Source organism: Hemitrygon akajei, chromosome 6 (genome assembly GCF_048418815.1).
Source record: "Hemitrygon akajei chromosome 6, sHemAka1.3, whole genome shotgun sequence".
NCBI classification, from domain to species: domain Eukaryota; kingdom Metazoa; phylum Chordata; class Chondrichthyes; order Myliobatiformes; family Dasyatidae; genus Hemitrygon; species Hemitrygon akajei.
Window position 1 is genome coordinate 6,827,678 of NC_133129.1, and position 19,905 is coordinate 6,847,582.

The following is a 19,905-nucleotide window of genomic DNA, read 5'->3' on the forward strand; positions in this document are numbered from 1 at the left end:
CATGGCAGATGCAGTTTAATGTGAGGTTATCCACTTTGGCGGCAAGAACAGGAAGGCAGATTACTATCTGAATGGTGTCAAGTTAGGAAAAGGGGAAGTACAACAAGATCTAGGTGTCCTTGTTCATCAGTCACTGAAAGTAAGGCATGCAGGTACAGTAGGCAGTGAAGAAAGCTAATGGCATATTGACCTTCATAACAAGGGGAGTTGAGTACAGGAGCAAAGAGGTCCTTCTGCAGTTGTACAGGGCCCTGGTGAGACCACACCTGGAGTTTTATGTGCAGTTTTGGTCTCCAGATTTGAGGAAGGACATTCTTGCTATTGAGGGAGTGCAGTGTAGGTTCACAAGGTTAATTCTCGAGATGGCGGGACTGTCATATGTTGAAAGATTGGACTGACTGGGCTTGTATACACTGGAATTTAGAAGGATGAGAGGGGATCTGATTGAAACATATAAGATTATTAATGGATTGGACACGCTAGAGGCAGGAAACATGTTCCTGATGTTGGGGGAGTCCAGAACTAGAGGCCACAGTTTAAGAATGAGGGGTAGGCCATTTAGAATGGAGTTGAGGAAAAACTTTTTCACCCAGTGAGTTGTGGATCTGTGGAATCTGAGGCTCTGCCTCAGAAGTCAGTGGAAGCTAATTCTCTGGATGCTTTCAAGAAAGAGTTAAATAGAGCTCTTAAAGATAACGGAGTCAAGGGATATGGGGAGAAGGCAGGAGTGGGGTACTGATGGTGGATGATCAGCCATGATCACAGTGAATGGTGGTGCTGGCTTAAAGGGCCGGGTGGCCTACTCCTACACCTATTGTTTATTGAGACTAAACAGTACTCCATATATAATTATACGGAGGTGCCTGTATTCTTCGATTCTAATCTTACAATAATGACAAACATACTGTTTAACAGTAGACTGTTACAGCATACATAGTACAGCATAAATAGAAGAGATTCTGCAGATATTGGAAATTCAGAGTAGCAGCATGCCAGTGTAGGGTCTTGGCCTGAAATGTTGGTTCTTTGTTCCTCTCCACAGATGCTACCTGACCTGTTGAGTTCCTTCAGCATTTTCTGTGTGTTTCTTAGGCCCATGGTGTTGTGCTGACTTTTAAACTGACTCTAAGATCAATCGAAGTCTTCTCTTCTACTTAGCCCTGTATTTTTCTATCATCCATGTGTTTATCTAAGAGCTTCTTAAATGAACCTAATGTATCTGGTTCAACCACCTTGCTCCTGGAAGGGCATTCCATATACTTACCATTCTGTGTAAACCTCTGACATCCTCCTTATCCTCCATATCCTCCAATCATTTTTAAATTATTCCCCCTTATTAGCCATTCTGCACTAAGGAAAAAACCCTCTGGCTGGCCACTCTAACTATGTATCAAATTGGTCCAAATTCATAGTTCCCTGAAACATCAAGGTCAATAGGGTAATAAAGAGTGTACATGGTATGCTTACCTAATTTGGGGGTGTAGAATGCAAGTGTTGGGATGTTACATTGTTACTTTACAAAAAAGTCAAACTTGGAAGATTGTTTGCATTTCTGGTTGTCACACTACAAAGAGAATGTGATTGTACTGGGCAGAATGCAGAGAATATTCACCCGAACATTGCTTGAAGTTGAGGACCTGAGTTAGACCATAAGACATAGGAGCAGGATTTGGCCTTTATCCCATCAAGTCTGCTCTGCCATTCCATCATTGCTGATCTCAGATCCTTTTCAACCCCTGTGAAACTATGCTGACCTTGAATTATTTTATCATTGGCCTCCAAGTACCCTGAAACCTCATCTTTCATAACAGACAACTACACTTTCCCAACCACTGAGGTTAGACTAACAGACCTGTAATTTCCTTTCTTCTGCCTTCCTCTCTTCTTGAAGACTTTTGCAGTCTTCTAGTCCTCCGGGTCCATGCCAGAATCAAATGATTCTTGAAGGATCATGACCAGTGTATCTGTTACCTCTTCAGAAACCGCTCGCAGGGCTCTGGGATGTAGTCCATTTGGTCCAGATAACATCCACTTTAAGACCTTTTGAGTTTACTGTGCACTTTTTCCTCTGTAATAGCAATGACACTCACTGCTTCTCCCTGACATTCATGGACCTTTGGCACACTACTAGTGTCCTCCACAATGGAGACAGATGCAGTGTACACATATGGTTCATCTGCAATTTCTTTGTTCCCTATTAATACCTGCATCATTTTGCAGTGGTCCAATATCAATTCTCACCTCCCTTTTTATTCCTTAGATATCTGAAAAAGACTTTTTAGTATCCTGCTTTATATTATTGGCTAGCTTACCCTCATATTTGATTTTTTTCCCTTATAGCTTTTTGAGATGCCTTTTGTTGGGTTTTAAAAGCTTCCCAATCATCCACCTGCCTACTCACTTTGGCTTCCTTATATGCCCTTTCCTTGGCTTTTATGCAGTCCTTAATTTCCTTTATCAGCCACAGTTGCCTACCCCTCCATTTGAAAACTTCTTCATTGGGACATATCTATCCTGTACCTTGTGAACTATTCCCAGAAAAGTTGATGAAGGTAAGGCAGTGGATGTTATCTACACTGACTTTTGCGAAGCATTTTCAAGGTCCCACATAGGAGATAGGTTAAGAAGGTTTCGGTTGCTCGACAATCAGGATGAGGTAGTAAATTCGATTAGACATTGGCTCTGTGGGAGAAGCCAGAGAATGATGGTAGATGGTTACCTCTCTGACTAGGCCTATGACTAGTGGAGTCACAGGGATCGGTGCTGGGTCCATGGTTGTTTATCATCTATATCAACGATCGAGATTATGTCGTTAATCGGATCACCAACTTGCTGTTGACACCAAGATTAGTGGTGTAGTGGACACGAGGCAGGCTATCTTGGCAATAGAATGCAGTAGGACCAAGAGTAGGTCTTACACAACAAATGGTGGGGCACTGATGATCAGGTAGAACAAAGGGATCTAGGAAAATACAGATCCATAATTTGTTGAACACTGATAGGGTTGTAAAAGATTTTGACACATTTTTTTCATAAATCAAAGTATTGAATACAGGAGTTGGGATGTTAAAAGACCATAATAGAAAGGAGCAGAATTAGGCCATTTGGCCCATCCAGTCTGCTGTACCATTTCACCATGGCTGATCCATTTTTTCTCTCAGCCCCAGTCTCCTGCCTCCCCCCATGCCTTGACTATGTGAACCTCTCTCTTAACTATACAGGCAGTCCCTGGGTTATATACGAGTTCTGTTCCTGAGTCCATCTTTAAGTCAGATTTGTACGGAAGTCGGAACAATACATCCGGTATTACTTAGCGTCAGTTAGTCAAATGTTTGTCTTAATATATAGTTTATCTTTCTATGCATATAAAACACTTAAGAAACATATGTATTCCAATAATTAAACCACTGCGTTGCTTAGTAATAATTGTAGCTTTCATCGGAGCAGTGATTTTCACATGCTCCATTATTCTCACTTTATCCGTTATCCTTTAAAATTGTTACGATCGTTGACCGACTGTAGCCTAACGCTTTTCCAATGACCGATGGCGTTTCACCTCTTTCCGAATGCTTTATTATTTCCACTTTATTTTCAATCGCAATCGCTTCCCGTCAATGGAACAGAAACACTGCGGGCAGCGGTTCCCGAGGCCGGCTGGGTCCTAAGGACCATTGCATTGAGACAGGCTAAATAGGACAAGTGGGGGCTGTGCTGGGTTTGGGTATTTGATCATCCACAATATTCCGCATGGGAATTTAAAGTGGAGGTGGCAGTGTTTTTTTTTGCGAGGTCGAGTTGCAAGCTCAACATCAACCCAGCACCGATGGTACGGGAGTCACTGGATCAACATCAACCCGGCACAGAACGGTCTATCACTGGATCGAGCTCAGGAAACTCTGTTCTCCAGCCCAGTGCTGATCTGACTGTGCCACCAGCCGACCGGAATGGGGGGTGGGGGGGGGGTCAGGGTGAATCTTACTAAGAAAAATTTAAGCCAAATACAAAGTTAAACACTCAACACAGTGTCAACGGCAACAACCTAAAATGGCGGACAGCGTTCTCCTTCCTTGGTTCATAAGTGTGAGATGTTTGTAACTCGGGGTCTACCGGTACATGAAGACAAGGCCTCCATAGCTCCCTGTGGTAATGAATTCCACTCTCAGGCTAAACAAATTCCTCCTTATCTCTGTTCTAAAAGAATGCACCTTTATTCTGAGGCTGGGTCTTAGGTTCTTACACTCTCCCAGCATGGGAAACCTCTCTATCAAGGCCTTATACCATTCAATAAGTTTCAATTAGTCACCCTTCATTCTTCTGAATTCTAGTGAATACAGGCCCAGAGCCATCAAATGTTCTTCATAGGAGAAGTTTGTCAGTCCTGGAATCATTTTGCATCATGTACCTCCTTTGAACCCTCTCCAGTTTCAGAATGTCCTTTCTAAGATAAGGGGCCCAAAACTGCTCACAATACCCCAAGTACAGCTTCACCAGTGCTTTCTAAAGTTTCAATATTACATCCTTGCTTTTATATTCTACTCCTCTGGAAATATTAACATTGAATTTGCCTTCCTCACCACTGACTCAACCTGCAAATTACCTTAAAGAAATCCTGCACAAGAACTCCCAAGTCCCTTTGTACCTCAGATTTTTGTATTTTCTCTCCCTTTAAAAAACCCTTTGCATGACTATACCCTTCTTGATACTGTATTCCATCTGCCACTTTGTTGCTAATTTTCCTTATCTGTCCAGTTTGTTCTTTAGCCTCACTACTACCTCAAAAGTACCTGTCTCTCCACCTATCTTCGTATCACCTGCAAACTTTGCAACAAAGCTGTCAATTCTGTCATCCAGATCATTGGCATATAACGTAAAAGAATAGGTCGAGGCACAGACCCATATGTTGGGTGGGATTTCAACTAGAGGTCATGGGTGAAGGGTGAAAGGTGAAAAGTTTAAGGGGAACGTGTGGAACAAACTGATGCAAATGGTGCAAACATACTCAAGTTCAGTCTTTCAGAGGAGTTGTACAAGACAAGAAATCAGGGCCCCTTTGGTAACAACTAATTTGGAGTATTGGTCACCTACCTACAACAAAGATGTATGTAAGCTTGAAAGAATGCAGAGACACCTTACAAGGTTTAAAATGTTAAAGGATGTTGCTAGGTCTGGAGGACTTGATTTATATGGAAAGATCGAATAGGACTTTATTCCTTGGAACATAGAAGATTGAGAGGGGTATTATGAGGAGTATAGATGTTGGATGGGACTACAACTGAAGGTCATGGGTTAAGTGTGTAAGCTGAAAAGCTTAAGGGGAACATGGGAATCTTCATTCAGAAGACTGTGTGAGTGCAGTACGAGCTGCCAGTGCAAGTGGTGCAGGCAAACTTGATTTCAATGTTCAAGGGAAGTTTTGATAGGTACATGGGTAGAAGGGGCATGTTCCTGGTATAGGTTAATGGGAGTTTAAGTGTTTTGGCACGATTGGATGATAATTTGGTCCTCCTTAGCCACGTGTTAAATGTGTAATCTTCTTATTTCTGACCTCTAACATGTGGCACGGGTTGGAGTCTCGTGATCATGACCATAAGACGAAGGGGCAGAATTAGGCCATCTAGCCTATCAAGTCTGCTCCACCATTCAATCATGGCTGATCATTTTTTTCTCTCCTCCTCAACCCCAGTTCCTGGCCTTCTTCCCATAACCTTTGATGCCATGTTCAATCATGAACCTATCAATCTCTGCCTTAAGTACACCGAACAACCTGGCTTCCACAGCTGTACGTGGCAACAAGTTCCACAAGTTCACCACCCTTTGGCTAAAGAAATTTCTCTGCATCTCTGTTTTGAATGGGCGCCCCTCTATCCTGAGGCTCTGCCCTCTTGTTCTAGACTCTCCCACCATGGGAAACATCCTTTCCACATCTACTCTGTCTAAGCCTTTAAACATTCAAAAGGTTTCAATGAGATCCAACCTCATCCTTCTGAATTCCAGCGAGTACAAATCCAGAGCCATCAAACTTTTATCATATGTTAATCCTTTCATTTCTGGAATCGTCCTTGTGAACCTCCTCTGGAGCCTCCCCAATGGCAGCACATCTTTTCTAATATGAGGGGCCCAAAACTGTTCACAATTCTCAAGGTGAGGCCTCACCAGTGCCTTATAAGGCTTCAGCATCACATCCCTGCTCTTGTATTCTAGACCTCTTGAAATGAATGCTAACATTGCATTTGCCTTCCACACCATCGACTCTACCTGCAAGTTAACCTTCAGGGTGTTCTGCACAAAGACTCCCAAGTCCCTCTGTATCTCAGTTTTCCAGATTTTCTCCCTGTTTAGAAAATAGTCTACACATTTATTTTTACTACCAAAGTGCATAACTGCATTTTCCAACATGGTATTTCATTTATCAGTTTCTTGCCCATTCTCCTAATTTGCCTGAGTCTTTCTGCAGCCTACCCGTTTCCTCAACACTACTTGCCCCTCCGCCAATCTTTGTATCAACTGCTATCTTGTCGTGTGTCACCTCATTCTTAACAATTGACTCTTAACATCTTCCCAACCACTGAGGTCGGGCTAACTGGTCTATAATTTCCTACTTGCTTCTTTCCTCCTTAAAGAATAGAGTAACATTTGTAATTTTCCAGTCCTTTGGCACCATGCTAGAGTTAAGTGATTTTTTTTGAAAGATCATTTCTAATGCCACCACAATCTCTAACGCTATCTCTTTCAGAACCTTAGGGTGCAGTTCCTCTGGTCTGGGTGACTTATGTACCTCTAATTCTTTAAGTTTTTGAAGCACTGTCTCTCTTGTAACAGTAACTGCACCCACTTCTCTTCCTTCACACACTACAACATCAGGCATACTGCTAGTGTCTTCCACAGTGAAGACTGACGCAAAATGCAGTCGGCCCTCCATATCAGTGGATTCAACCAACTGTGGATCAAAAATATTCGGAAAAAAATACCAGGAAGTTCCAAAGAGTAAAACTTGAATTTGCCACGCGCCGAGCACTATGCTGAATCCACACAAATGAAGTGATGTGTAGGCATACCCTACTGTAGCCTCCCGCCATTTCACAGATCCTCAGTCTCTCTCCAGCACTTGTTGTTTGAGCATTGTTCGCCTCGCGTCTCATTCATTTGCTACTTGTGAACGAGAGGAAGGCTGGTAAGGCTTGGATGGCTGGCTATGTAAAGCACTACAGCCTCAAGAACTTAAAGATCACGGGAGAATCAGCATCAACATTCCCAGAAGAGCTACGATGGTTGTGTCTGTACTGAACATGTACAGACTTTTTTTCTTGTCATTATTCCCTAAACAATGCAGTATAATTATTTACATAGTTTACATTTGTATTAGGTATTATAAGTATTAGGTATTACAGGTATTATAAGTAATCTAAAGATGATTTAGGATGTGCGTAGGTTATATGCAAATACTAAGCGATTTTATATGAGGGACTTGAACATCCGCGGATTTTGGTATCCACGGGCAGTCCTGGAACCAATCTCCCGCTGATACTGAGGGACCACTGTACTCATTTAGATTATCAGCCATCTTGTCTCCCATTATTATTTCTCCTGCCTCATTTTCTAGCGGTCCTATATCCACCCTCAATTCTCTTTTATTTTTTACTTGAAAAAACTTTTACTATCCCCTTTGATGTTATTTGCTAGCTTGTATTCATATTCCATCTTTTCCCTTCTAATGATTTTTTTAGTAGCTCTCTAGGTTTTAAAAAATTTCCCAATCCTCTGTCTTCCCACTAATTTTTGCTTTGTTGTATGCCCTTTCTTTTGCTTTTACAATAGCTTTGACTTGCCTCTGTCTTCCCACTAATTTTTGCTTTGTTGTATGCCCTTTCTTTTGCTTTTACAATAGCTTTGACTTGTCAGCCACGGTTGTACTATTTTACTATTTGAGTACTTCTTCATTTTTGGATTACACATGTGCTGCACCTTCCTCACTTTTCCCAGAAACATCCTGACATCCTTACCAGCAGCTCCTTCCAATTTACTTTGGCCAATTCCTCTCTCATACCACTGTAATTTCCCTTACTCCACTGAAATACTGCTCTATCAGACTTTACTTTCTCTCTATACTGCCTCCCCCAGAAGATATCCCAATCATCCAAGAACTTGAAGCCCTGCCCCCTGCACCAGCTTCTCGGCCACGTGTTTATCTGCCAGATCATTCTGTTGCTACCTTCACTGGTACATGGCCCAGGCAGCAATCCAGAAATTACTATCCGGGAGGTCCTGCTTCTCAGTTTTCAACCTAGCTCTCTAAATTCTCTTTTCAGAATCTCATTGCTTTTCCTTCCTATATCATTGTACCAAGATATCTGGCTGCTCCCTCTTCCTCTCCAAAATATTGTAGATACGATTTGAGACATCCCTGAACCTGGCACCTGGGAGGCAACATACCATCCAGATGTCTCATTCATGTCCACAAAATCTCCTGTCTGTTCCCCTCACTATTGAGTCTTCTATCACTACCGCTCCCTTCTTCCCTTCTCTTTCCCTCTGCACCACAGACCCATGCTCGTTGCCTGTAACCCAGTCCTGTGGCATTCTGCTGGGAGGTTATCCCCCACAAAAGTATCCAAAGCAGTATACTTATTTTTGAGGGGAATGGCCACAGGGGTGCTCTGCTCTAACTGCCTATTTCCATTTTTCTGACCAGTCACCTTGCCTCTTGCAACTTCAGGGTGACTACTTCCCTGTAACTTTGATCAATTATATCCTCACTCTCCTATACAAGTCAGGGTCATCCAGTTGCTGCTCTAGATCGCTGACACAGTCTTCAAGGAGCTACAGCCGGATGCACTTCACGCAGATGTAGTTCCCCAGGAGACTCTGGGGGGGGGGGTTGGTGTGGTCCCAAGACTCCCAGCATCTGGCACGAAGAACACACCACAGCCATTTAAGTGGAACAGTAAGTGAGGAAAAAAGATTAAAAGGAACCCTCAACAGATGCTTTACACAGAATCAATGCCTCTTTTGAGCCAAAACCTCCTATGAGCCAAGGCCTGTCGCTTCTACTCTTGCCACTGGCCTACTGTTGTCACTGGCCTTTCGGCTTATCACTTCTGTACTTTTATTTAGTTCATAGAGCTCTGACACTGCTGATAGGCTCCATACAATGGGCAAACACCCCTGAAGCTTCCTTTTCAAATAACCACCGCTGACTTACGAGAAATACCTTTTTTGGAGAGCTCTGTGAACGCTGCTGATAGGCCCTGTACAATGGACCCTGAAGGTCCTGCCCTTTAGCTTTGCACCTAACTCACAACTCACTTTGTTGAACCTAGCATTCTTTCTACCCTTATCATTGATACCTACATGGACTATAATCTCTAGCTGTTCACCCTCCCACTTAAGAATGCTGAGTAATTGATCTGCGTGGCCGATTTTGCTTTTAGTTTATCAACTTTGCTCTAAATAGCTTGAGCATTACTGGGCATTACATAAACTGGACTGGTCAAAGAACACTGAGGCTGTCTACAAGAAGGGTCAGAGCCATCCCTATTTCCTGAGGAGACTGAGGTCCTTTAACATATGCCGGACGATGCTGAGGATGTTCTACGAGTCTGTGGTGGCCAGTGCTATCATGTTTACTGTTGTGTGCTGGGGCAGCAGGCTGAGGGTAGCAGACACCAACAGAATCAACAAACTCATTCGTAAGGCCAGTGATGTTGTGGGGGTGGAACTGGACTCTCTGACAGTGGTGTCTGAAAAGAGGATGCTGTCCAAGTTGCATGCCATCTTGGACAATGACTCCCATCCACTCCATAATGTACTGGTTGGGCACAGGAGTACATTCAGCCAGAGACTCATTCCACCGAGATGCAACACTTGAGTGTCAGAGGAAGTTATTCCTGCCTGTGGCCATTAAACTTTACAACTCCTCCCTCAGAGTGTCAGACACCCTGAGCCAATAGGCTGGTCCTGGACTTATTTCCACTTGGCACGATTAACTTATTATTATTTATTTTTTATGGTTTTATATTGCTATATTTCTACACTATTCTTGGTTGGTGCGGCTGTAACGAAACCCAGTTTCCCTTGGGATCAATAAAGTATGTCTGTCTGTCTGCTGAGTAGAATGTTTTAATATATGCGTGACAAATAAAGCTAAACTCTAGAGTCAAAAAGAGTTTGGACAAATTTGGATTTATGTTCTGGAGGGTCAGAGGCTGAAGGGTGACCTGATAAAGTTTGTGATGTTATGAGAAGCATAGTTAATGAATAGAGTTAATTTTCAAGATGGAAATGTTACATACTAGAAGGCCGGCTAGTGTCTGCACTTCATTAGGTGTATGAGCAAATTTGGTATCTCCCCCCAAAACTTCAACAAATTTCTTCAGGTGTACTGTAGAAAGCATTCTGACAGATTGCATCACCATGTATTGAGGCTCCAATGCACAGGGTCAAAAAAGACTGTGGAGGGTTCTAGACTGTGCCAGCTCCATCACATAGTTGATGCCCCCCCCCCCCCCCCAAATCTAAGGAACAGCTTTTCTCCATCTGCTATATATTTTACAATGATGTACAAGTTTCTAAGCACTACCACGCTGTTCCTGTTTTGAACATTTTATTTAGTACTATAACTTAGTCATTTCTTTTGTCTTTGGCACTGTACTGCAGCCACCAAATGACAATTTTCACAACATTTATCCGTGATAATGAATCTAATTCTTGTTGAGCTTTGAGGTGAAGGGTGGGGTGAATTTGAAGATGTGCATGGGAACTTTGTTCTGCACAGTGGTGTGTGCTGACAAGGGTTGGTGATAGAGCCATATACTGTAATGATGTTTGAGAGGCTCTTAGACATACAGGAGTATGCAGGGAATGGAGGGATATGTTCTACATCCAGGTAGATGCGATTAGTTTAATTTGGCATAGTGGTCAGCACAGATGTCATAGGCAGAAAGCCTTTGTTCTCTCCTGTGTTCTTATGGTCTAAGGGTAAATTAAAACCTAAGGCCTGATAAAGTCCCTTCCAGAATGCAATGGGTAAAGAAAAGATTGTGGAGGCTCCAATGGAGATTTGTTTTAATCTTCCTTAGCCACCTGAGGAAGTCCCATTTTCCTGCTTTTGGCCCATATCCTTCTTAAACATTTACCATCTTTGTACCTAATGTAGCAAAAATTAGTGGGGATGTAGATGATTGGTAGGTTTTTAAAAATCAACTAGAACAGCCACAAAGAGGGAAACAGAAACATAGAAAACCTACAGCACAATACAGGCCCTTCGGCCCACAAAGTTGTGCTGAACATGTCCCTACCGTAGAAATCACTAGGCTTACCCAAAGCCCTCTATTTTTCTAAGCTCCATGTACCTATCCAAAAGTCTCTTAAAAGACCCTATTGTATCTGCCTCCACCACCGCTGCTGGCAGCCCAGAACTCTCTGCGTTTTAAAAAAAACTACCCCTGATGCTCTGTACCTACTCCCCAGCACCTTAAACCTATGTCCTCTTGTGGCAACCATTTCAGCCCTGGGAAAAAGCCTCTGACTATCCACACGATCAATGCCTCTCATCATCTTATATACCTCTATCAGGTCACCTCTCATCCTTCGTCATTCCAAGGAAAGAAGGCAGAGTTCACTCAACCTACTCTCATAAAGCATGCTCCCCAATCCAGGCAACGTCCTTGTAAATCTCCTCTGCACCCTTTCTGTGGCTTCCACATCCTAGTGAGGTGACCAGAACTGAGCACAGTACTCTAAGTGGGGTCTGACCAGGGTCCTATGTAGCTGCAACATTACCTCTTGGCTGATAAATTCAATTCAACGATTGATGAAGGCCAATAAACGGTACGCCTTCTTAACCACAGAGTCAACCTGCGCAGCTGCTTTGAGCGTCAAATGGACTCGGATCCCAAAATCCCTCTGATCCTCCACACTGCCAAGAGTCTTACCGTTAATACTATATTCTGCCATCATATTTGACCTACCAAAATGAACCACTTCACACTTACTTGGGTTAGGTGAAATATAAAGGGAAGCTAGCCAATAATATAAGAGGATACAAAGTTCTTTCAGTTATAAGCATATATAGCAAGGGTGCCTAAGACTTTTGCATAGTACTGTATTAATTGCATGTATTGCACTCTGTGCTAAATATGAGTCTGATATGGGTGTCTGTTGTGAACTGAGAGTGGGAAGGGGCAAAGGAAGGGGATCATGGATGGGAAAAGGCGAAGATAGAAGGGAGGCAGTGGGAGGCATCAGAGAGACATCTTATAATGAGCAAATAAACCTATTGTTTGGAATCAAAGGACCTTGCTAGGTGTCTCAGGGCTGTGTCACCTCAGCCCCGGCACTCCTCTGCCATCTATCGCACACTCCTCCCATGGCGCTCCACCCCCATCATTCCCAGCATTCATTGTTTCTATCAGTTTACAGACACTCTCTGCAATCCGTGTTGACTAATACAGTGCTGTGGATAAGACTTAGACACCCCAGAAGCATATCTGTGCCTAACACTTTTGCACAATACTATATAAAGAGTAAAAGAGATGATTGTGACATTCAGACCAATGGAAAATGATGATAGAGAGAGAAAGTAATGGGAGGCAAAGAAATGGTGGAGGAACTTAAGTATTTAGCATCAGACTTCTTTGTGGAAGACTTAATCGGAAATGCAAGTGTCAGGTGGCAGAAGTGAGTGTTATTGCTATTACTAAGGAAATGGTGCTAGGGGAGCTGGAAAGTCTGAAGGTAGATAAGTCACTTGGACCAGATGGACTACACTCCAGGATTCTGAACAATGTAACTGAAGAAATTGGTAATGATCTTTCATGAATCACTAGCTTCTGGAATGTTTCTGGAAGACTGGAAAATTGCAAATGTCACTCCACTCTTAAGAAGGGAGGGAGATAGAAGAAAGGAAATTATAGGCCAGTTAGCTTGACTTCTGTGGTTGGAAACGATGTTGGAGTCCATTATTAAGGATGATGTTTTGGGTACGTGGAGACACATGATGAAATAAGCCGAAGTCAGAATAGTTTTGTAAAGGGGAAATCTTGCCTGATAAATCTCTTGGAATTATTTGAGGAAATGACAAACAGGATAGTCAAAGGGTCAGTAGATGTTATTTATTTGGATTTTCAGGCCTTTTACAAACCAAGAGGCCATGGTATAATTAGAAAGGTACTAGAATGAATGAACTTCATGGATCCTGTAGAGATTACAGTGGGGGAGGGAATAGTGCTTGGTATCCTGAGGCAAATCTGAGCAGATAAATCCCCAAGGCTCGACAAAATGTTCCCTTATACCCTGTGGGATGCAAGGGCAGAAATTGCAAGGGATTCCAGCAGAGATGTTTAAATCATCTTACTTAAAAGGAGAGACGCCAGAGCATTGGAGGATAGCAAATGTCGTTCTGTTGTTTAAGGAGGGCTCTAAACATAAACCAGAATATTATAGGCCAGTAAGTCTAGCATCAGTTGCGGGAAAGTTATTGGAAGGTGTTCTAAGGGACTGGAATTATAAGTATTTGGTTAGATATTAACAACAGTCAGTATGGCTTTGTGCATGGTAGGTCATGTCTAACCTATCTTAGTTTTTCAAGGAAGTTATCAGGAAAGTGGATGAAGGCAAGATAGTGGATGTTGTCTACATAGACTTTAGCATGGGAGGTTGGTCAAGGAGGTTCAGTCAAGATGCAGTCGGAAATTAGACATTGACTTTGTGGAAGAAGCTAGAAGAGTGGTAGCAGATGGCTGCCTCTCTAACTGGAGGCCTGTGACTAGTGGTGTGCCAAAGGGGTCGGTGTCATCTATATCAATGATCTGGATGATGATGTGGTTAACTGGATTATCAAGTTTGCGAATGACCCCAAGACTGAGGGTGTGGTGGAAGGTATTCATGGTTTGCAGTGGGATCTGCATCAGCTGGAAAAATGGTAGCTAGAACTTAGTGCAGCCATGTGTGAGGTGTTCCATTTTAGTAGGACCAACCATGGCTCTACCACAGCATTCACTATGTACAGTAGAGCACTGAGAAGTGTGGTAGAACAAAGGGATCTGGGAATACCTATAATTCGTTGAACATGACGGCACAGGTAGATGGGGTCCTAAAGAAAGCTTTTCGCACATTGCCCTTTGTAAATGAATGAAGCTGCATTGTTATTTTGAAGTTGTTTAAGACAGCGAGGCCTAATTTGGAGTATTGTGTGCAGTTTTCATCACCTACCTACAGATTGAAGGAGTACAGAGTAAATTTACAAGGATATTTTTGTGAGAGTGGTAGTGGATCACCATAATTGTGATCACAATTGTGTAATCTTTTCCCCTCATTCTACAGACATAGATACTCATTGCCCCAGGGAAAGGGAAAGGAGGGACTGGGAGAAATGTGGAGCAGAGATAGTGGACATAACTAAAAGAAACTGATTTACTCATTTTCTTAGCCTAAGGATATAGAGTATCCTAATGCCATTTTGGATATCAACTTAATCAACAGATTCAAACTATGTCCTGATTTGCTTGTTTCAGTACTAACTGACAATACAGTTACTCAAAGTAACATGTCAATGTTAAAATTGATTGCACTTCTATAAACTGAGAAGTATTTGATTTAAATTTTAGATACGACAATCTTATATGTTATATGGGAAGCAGGGTTTAAGGGTCAGCACAACATTGTGGGCCAAAGGGCCTGTACTGTGCTATACTATTCTATGTTCTATGTTGCCGGGTCTGGAAGACCATAAGATATAGGAGCAGTAAAAGGCTATTTGGATCATCGAGTCTTCTCCCCAATTTTCCTCTCAGCCCCAATCTCCTGCTGACTCCCTGTATTTATATGGACCTGAGTTATAAGGAAAAATTGAATAGGTTAGGATTTTATTTCTTATAACATAGAAGATTGAGAGGAGATTTGATAGAGGCTTACAAAATTTTGAGCAGTATAGATAGGGTAAATGCAAGCAGGCTTTTCCCACTGAGGCTGGGTGGGACTAAAGTCAGAGGTCGTGGATTAAGGGTAAAAGCGAAAACCTTAAGGGGAGACTTCTTCACTGAGTGTGGAATGATCCACCAGCGCAAGTGGTGCAAATGAGCTCAATTTCAATGTTTAAGTGTAATTTGGATAGTTACGTGGAGAGTAGGAGTGTTGGGGTGGAGGGCTGTGGTCCCGGTGCAGGTTAATGGGAGTTGGCAGTTCAAATGGTTCAGCATGGACTAGATGGTCTAAGTGACTTGTTTCTGTGCTGTGTGGAAATAAACAGAACCTTTTCATGGTTGCTGTCGGTGAGTAATGGTGTGCCACAGGGGTCAGTGTTGGGACTGCTTTTTACATTGCATGTCATTGATTGGATGTATGAATTATGAAGACAGGTGGATGTCAAGTATTGCTGAGGAAGAAGGATTTGGACGGATTGGGGAATTGACAGAGAAGTGACGGATGGTGTACAGTGTCGGGAAGTGTATGGTCATATTATTTTCTAAACGGGGAGAAGATTGCAAAGGGACTGACTTGGAAGTCCTCATGCTGGATTCCATGAAGATTAACTTGCAGGTTTAGTTGGTGATGAGGAAGGCAAATGCAATGTTAGCATTCATTTTGAGTGGACTAGAATACAATACCGAGGATGCAATACTGTGTCTTATTATGGCATTTGGACTTGGAGTATTGTGAGCAGGGGGCACAGCCTCAGAATTGAGGGACGTCCATTTAGAACAGATGAGGAAAAATTTCTTTAGACCGTATATAGTGAATCTTTGGAGTTCCTTACCGCAGACAGTTGTGCAGGCCGAGTCATTGGGTATATTTAAATCAGAGGTTGATAGGTCTTGATGAATCAGGCTGGAGAATGGGGTTGAGGAACAATATATCAGCTATGATGGGATGGATGGTGGGGCAAACTCGATAGGCCAAGTAGCCTAATTCTGCTCCTAGGTCTTATGGTTGGTTGGAGTGTCTTTTAAAAGTTGTAATTCTGGGGGACGTCACGTGATGACGTAGGATCGAGACGCTGGAACCCGGCTCTCCCGTAAAAAGTTAAAAGTTGTAATTCTACTCACCTCTACCAATTCTGGCATTGTTTCATATTTTTCACATAGAAGATGTTCTGCACTTGGAATGTGCTGGCAGAGGAGTTGATGGACTCGACACAATTATTACATTTGAGGCATTTAGAAAGACACTGAAATGCAATTTCATTCTGTCTGCTTTTGTATGCTTTTTTTTTAAAAAAAATCTTTTTGCTCTGCCTTGCCTTGCAAATGCTCTCACAAAGTTTATGGCTTTCATTGTAAATACTGTTTTTCTTTCTTTATAATCTCATTTGTTTAAACCTTTTCTAAAAGCACGATAAAGCCACCTGTGAGCATATTGATCTTAGCCATACTGAGGCATCTCCTGTTGTGTTTGACAGGCTCCACTTTTCAGGATTGGCCTTGTATTGCTATGAAACTGGAATTGAACTGCAACATGAAGCTAAGATTTCATTCCTGAAGCGCTTATTGAGCTCCAGTGACGTAATACAGAAAGCTATGGGCAGGGTTCATGAGCACAGAATGTTAAATTCAGGAATAAGTTGCTCTTCTTCAGGGAAGTGTTTTGTTTCTTGGGCAGTAAAAATGGAGTAAGTGAAAGGAGAGTTGCTTGTGAAAGCTATTGAACATGATTGAGGAGTGGGTCGAGATGTCTCCAACACACTCTTACCTGTTTTATATCTGATGATTTCCTCAATCACCATTACCTTTCCATAGTAAATCACTTATTCTTTCACTACTTAGTTTTGTCTTGTAATGTATCCCTTTTATCATTTATTTTTTCAGTAGACGTTACCTTTCTTTTCCATGAGATGTGTAATTTTGAAATGCTTCCTGTATGATAACTAGTTATTGACCAGAAGCTCACTCTCTTCATGGAAGCTTTATCGTCTAGATATGACATTGCTGAAAGGTTAAAGCACAGTAGGAAGTTTAGGTTCATTGAGCTTTTACTGGCTTTTTGTAAGATACCATGCTTGCAGCCATAGCTTGTTAGTATTCACTTTTTAAATTGATAAAGCTTGAATCTACTCCGCCACGTGTAAGAGTGAATTCTTTTTAAGACTTTTTAAGTAAAATTACACGTTGCTCCAGTTTGGTTGTGCAACATTGGTGATGTATTCTTCATGAGGCGTGTAGTTTCCCTTAGTTGTAGGGGCTTGGGATTGAAGCACGTTTTAGCACACCAGTCGTGTACTCCATATTTATTTAACATGGTTTATTGTGCTTTTCAGCTTCTGTTTCAAGCCCCATGATTCCCAGTGGCATGCGGAATATTCATGATAGTAAAGTGACAAGTCAGTTGTCGGGCTCTTCATCAAATCACCATTCAGATAATTCCAGACATGGATCAAATGAGGACTACATTCACATGGTTCATCGGCTTGGATCAGAGGTGGGAAAATCAGTCATTGATACAGAAAATTTTGTTTGTTCAAGCCTGAACTGCATTCTGTTCAAGCTGTAGGCTGAACCTTAATATACTTCAAGCATTTGTTGGTGAAATTGCATTTTGGATTTTAGATGAGGTTTATCTTTGAGTAACAAGAGAATATAGCGAGAATTAGCGATAAATTCCTGATTCAGTTGATGCCGAGGTAATAGCGCTGTGTTACACTACTTTAGATGATAATGCTTAAACTCAGAAGCCTATGCCCTGAAAGCTATGTTTACAAATATTTTGAAATGAAATACTGTTTTGAACTTAAAAATTATGTATTCTCCCTAGGATTTGATAGAGCACGTACATTGCTTGCGCCTACACTGATAAAGGACAGCATGAGTCGGCATATTTAAGTGTTTTGAAAAGCTTAAGCAGACTCCTCGTTATTCAACCAAAATGTAATTTTTTTTTACTCAATGGGAGGAAATGATCTGAATTAATTTTTCCTTAAACTTGAACATAAACTTCATTTATGTCTTGATTTTAAAGTTCTTTTACCTTGCCTCATTTGCAGTTCTACCTTTTCATAGCAGCAGGAACATGGAATCTTAGCTCTGCTTTTGACATAACAATTATAAGGATTAGCTTTATTTGTCACACGTACATCGATGAAGCATCAAAACATACAGTGAAATGTGTTTGCTTTAATGACTGAAACAGTCCTGAGGGATGTGCTGGGTCAGTCCATAAGTCTCACTCTGTAGTTGGTCATTAAAGCTATTCATAATCAGCTTTTAAAATCTCTTTCTCCCCCGCCCCACCCCGGCTCTTTCTCTCCTCTCATGCGCCCTCTTCCTACTTGGCATCTCCAATTACTTTCTTAACCCCTCTTCTTCTCTTCTGTATACTTGCCTCCCAGCTTCAGTCCTGCTATAGGGTCTTGACCTGAAATGTTGACAATTTTTATGCACCCACAGTTGTTGCTCAACCCACTAGCTTTCTCCAGCAGCTGGTTTATTGTTCAGATCCCTGCATCTGAAACCATCTGTCTCCTTTAAACTTTTCTATCACTTTAAACTACTAGTTCCTTGTGATAAAGATTCTGATTAGCTTATCTTTGTCCTTCATAATTTTATAAATCTTCATAAGGTTATCCCTGGGTCCCCTGCATTCCAATGAGAACAAGCCCAGTCTATCTTGCCTCTCCTTATAAATGCAGCCCTTCATTCCAGGTAACGCCCTGGTGCAGATCTTCTGCTCTTTCTCTGTTACTGCCACATCTGTGTTAAGTGACAAGAACTGGTGGTCAAACCTATATTTTGTGCAGCTGAAGCATGGTATCCTAACTCTTCTACTCAATACTCCTTGGGTCCCTGCTGCTTATCTTATATGGCTAGCCAGAATCTGACTTGAAGGCATTTGAAATAAATGGGGAAAAAAGCTAGTAATATTCAGCATTATCATACATTACCTTTGGAGAGAGAAGCACTTCTAAATTCCAGGTTGATGACCACTTATTAGATGTAAAAGCAAACTAAAAGGCACTTGGTGGTCAAGTGAAGGAATGGAATGGTGGACACAATTAGAACCTTTCTACTATGGAGGGGAATATTTGAGTATTTTACAGTTCCACTCAACTGAATGTGAGCGTCTAAGGTGCTCACTAGATTTTCCTCTGCGAGAATTAACAGTTCAGCTGTTGAAATTATGCTCTATGGCTGACTACCCAATGGGCTCTGAAATTGATTAGTATAAATGGTTCACCAGCTAATGCTACTGTCTCATTGCTCCAGGGAACTAGGTTAGATCCTACCCTAGGGTGTTGTCTATTTTAGGGCACTTTCTGCATTTGACTATATAGGTTTCCCCAGATGCTCCAGTTTATTCTTAAGGGAGTATGTCACCTCACAATCCATCTGTATTGCCAAGAGCCTCCTGTTTCACCTCTGGCTAAATCTGTAGATCATACATTGGCTTTACTAGTTATCTCAGAATCAAGAGTTGGAGTGAAAGCAAGACATGCCCAGTCCTTGGGAAGTAAGAAATTGGAAAAAATCTTAAGTTGGAGGATAGGTTGATTTTATAGGATGGCGATGAAAAGCTTTCACAATAGCTATATGAGCAGGTGGGGTTATAGTCAGCCCATGGCAATCAGAAATACAAATAGCTAAGTATTGTTTGTTGTTATTATCATCATACTGGGAAAGACTGTTGTTCCACAGGTATTAAGATCCTTTGTTAGGGAAGAATCAGGGATGCACTGAATGATGGTATGGGAAAGGCAGAACTTGATGGTAAAGTTGAAGGAGCAGACATGTTGAAGTACATTGTTGGTAAGCTTTCCATGCCTGACTATAGATAAAACATTAGTAGGGAGATCCGGTAATGTCTTTTCAGCATTGTCTTTCTTCTCGCATAGATGTTAGAAAAGCAGATTGACCCCTTATTCCAGAGTTCACAGCGAATATTAAGACCTTATTTATAGAATGAAATTCAATATTCCTGGTA

General features: G+C 41.8%; 1 protein-coding gene across 7 annotated transcripts in view; it reads left to right on the plus strand.

Moving 5' to 3' along the window:
• Positions 1-19,905, plus strand: part of LOC140728834 (nipped-B-like protein) — a 499,555-nt gene that overhangs the window by 152,953 nt on the left and 326,697 nt on the right. For 5 of the 7 annotated variants that reach the window (XM_073047823.1, XM_073047821.1, XM_073047826.1 and 2 more), the window contains one exon: positions 17,249-17,409. The exons of the other annotated variants lie outside the window; for them this stretch is intronic. In XM_073047823.1, the coding sequence (XP_072903924.1) occupies positions 17,249-17,409 (161 nt within the window). The remainder of the gene's footprint in view (positions 1-17,248; positions 17,410-19,905) is intronic. 7 annotated transcript variants of the gene reach the window in all.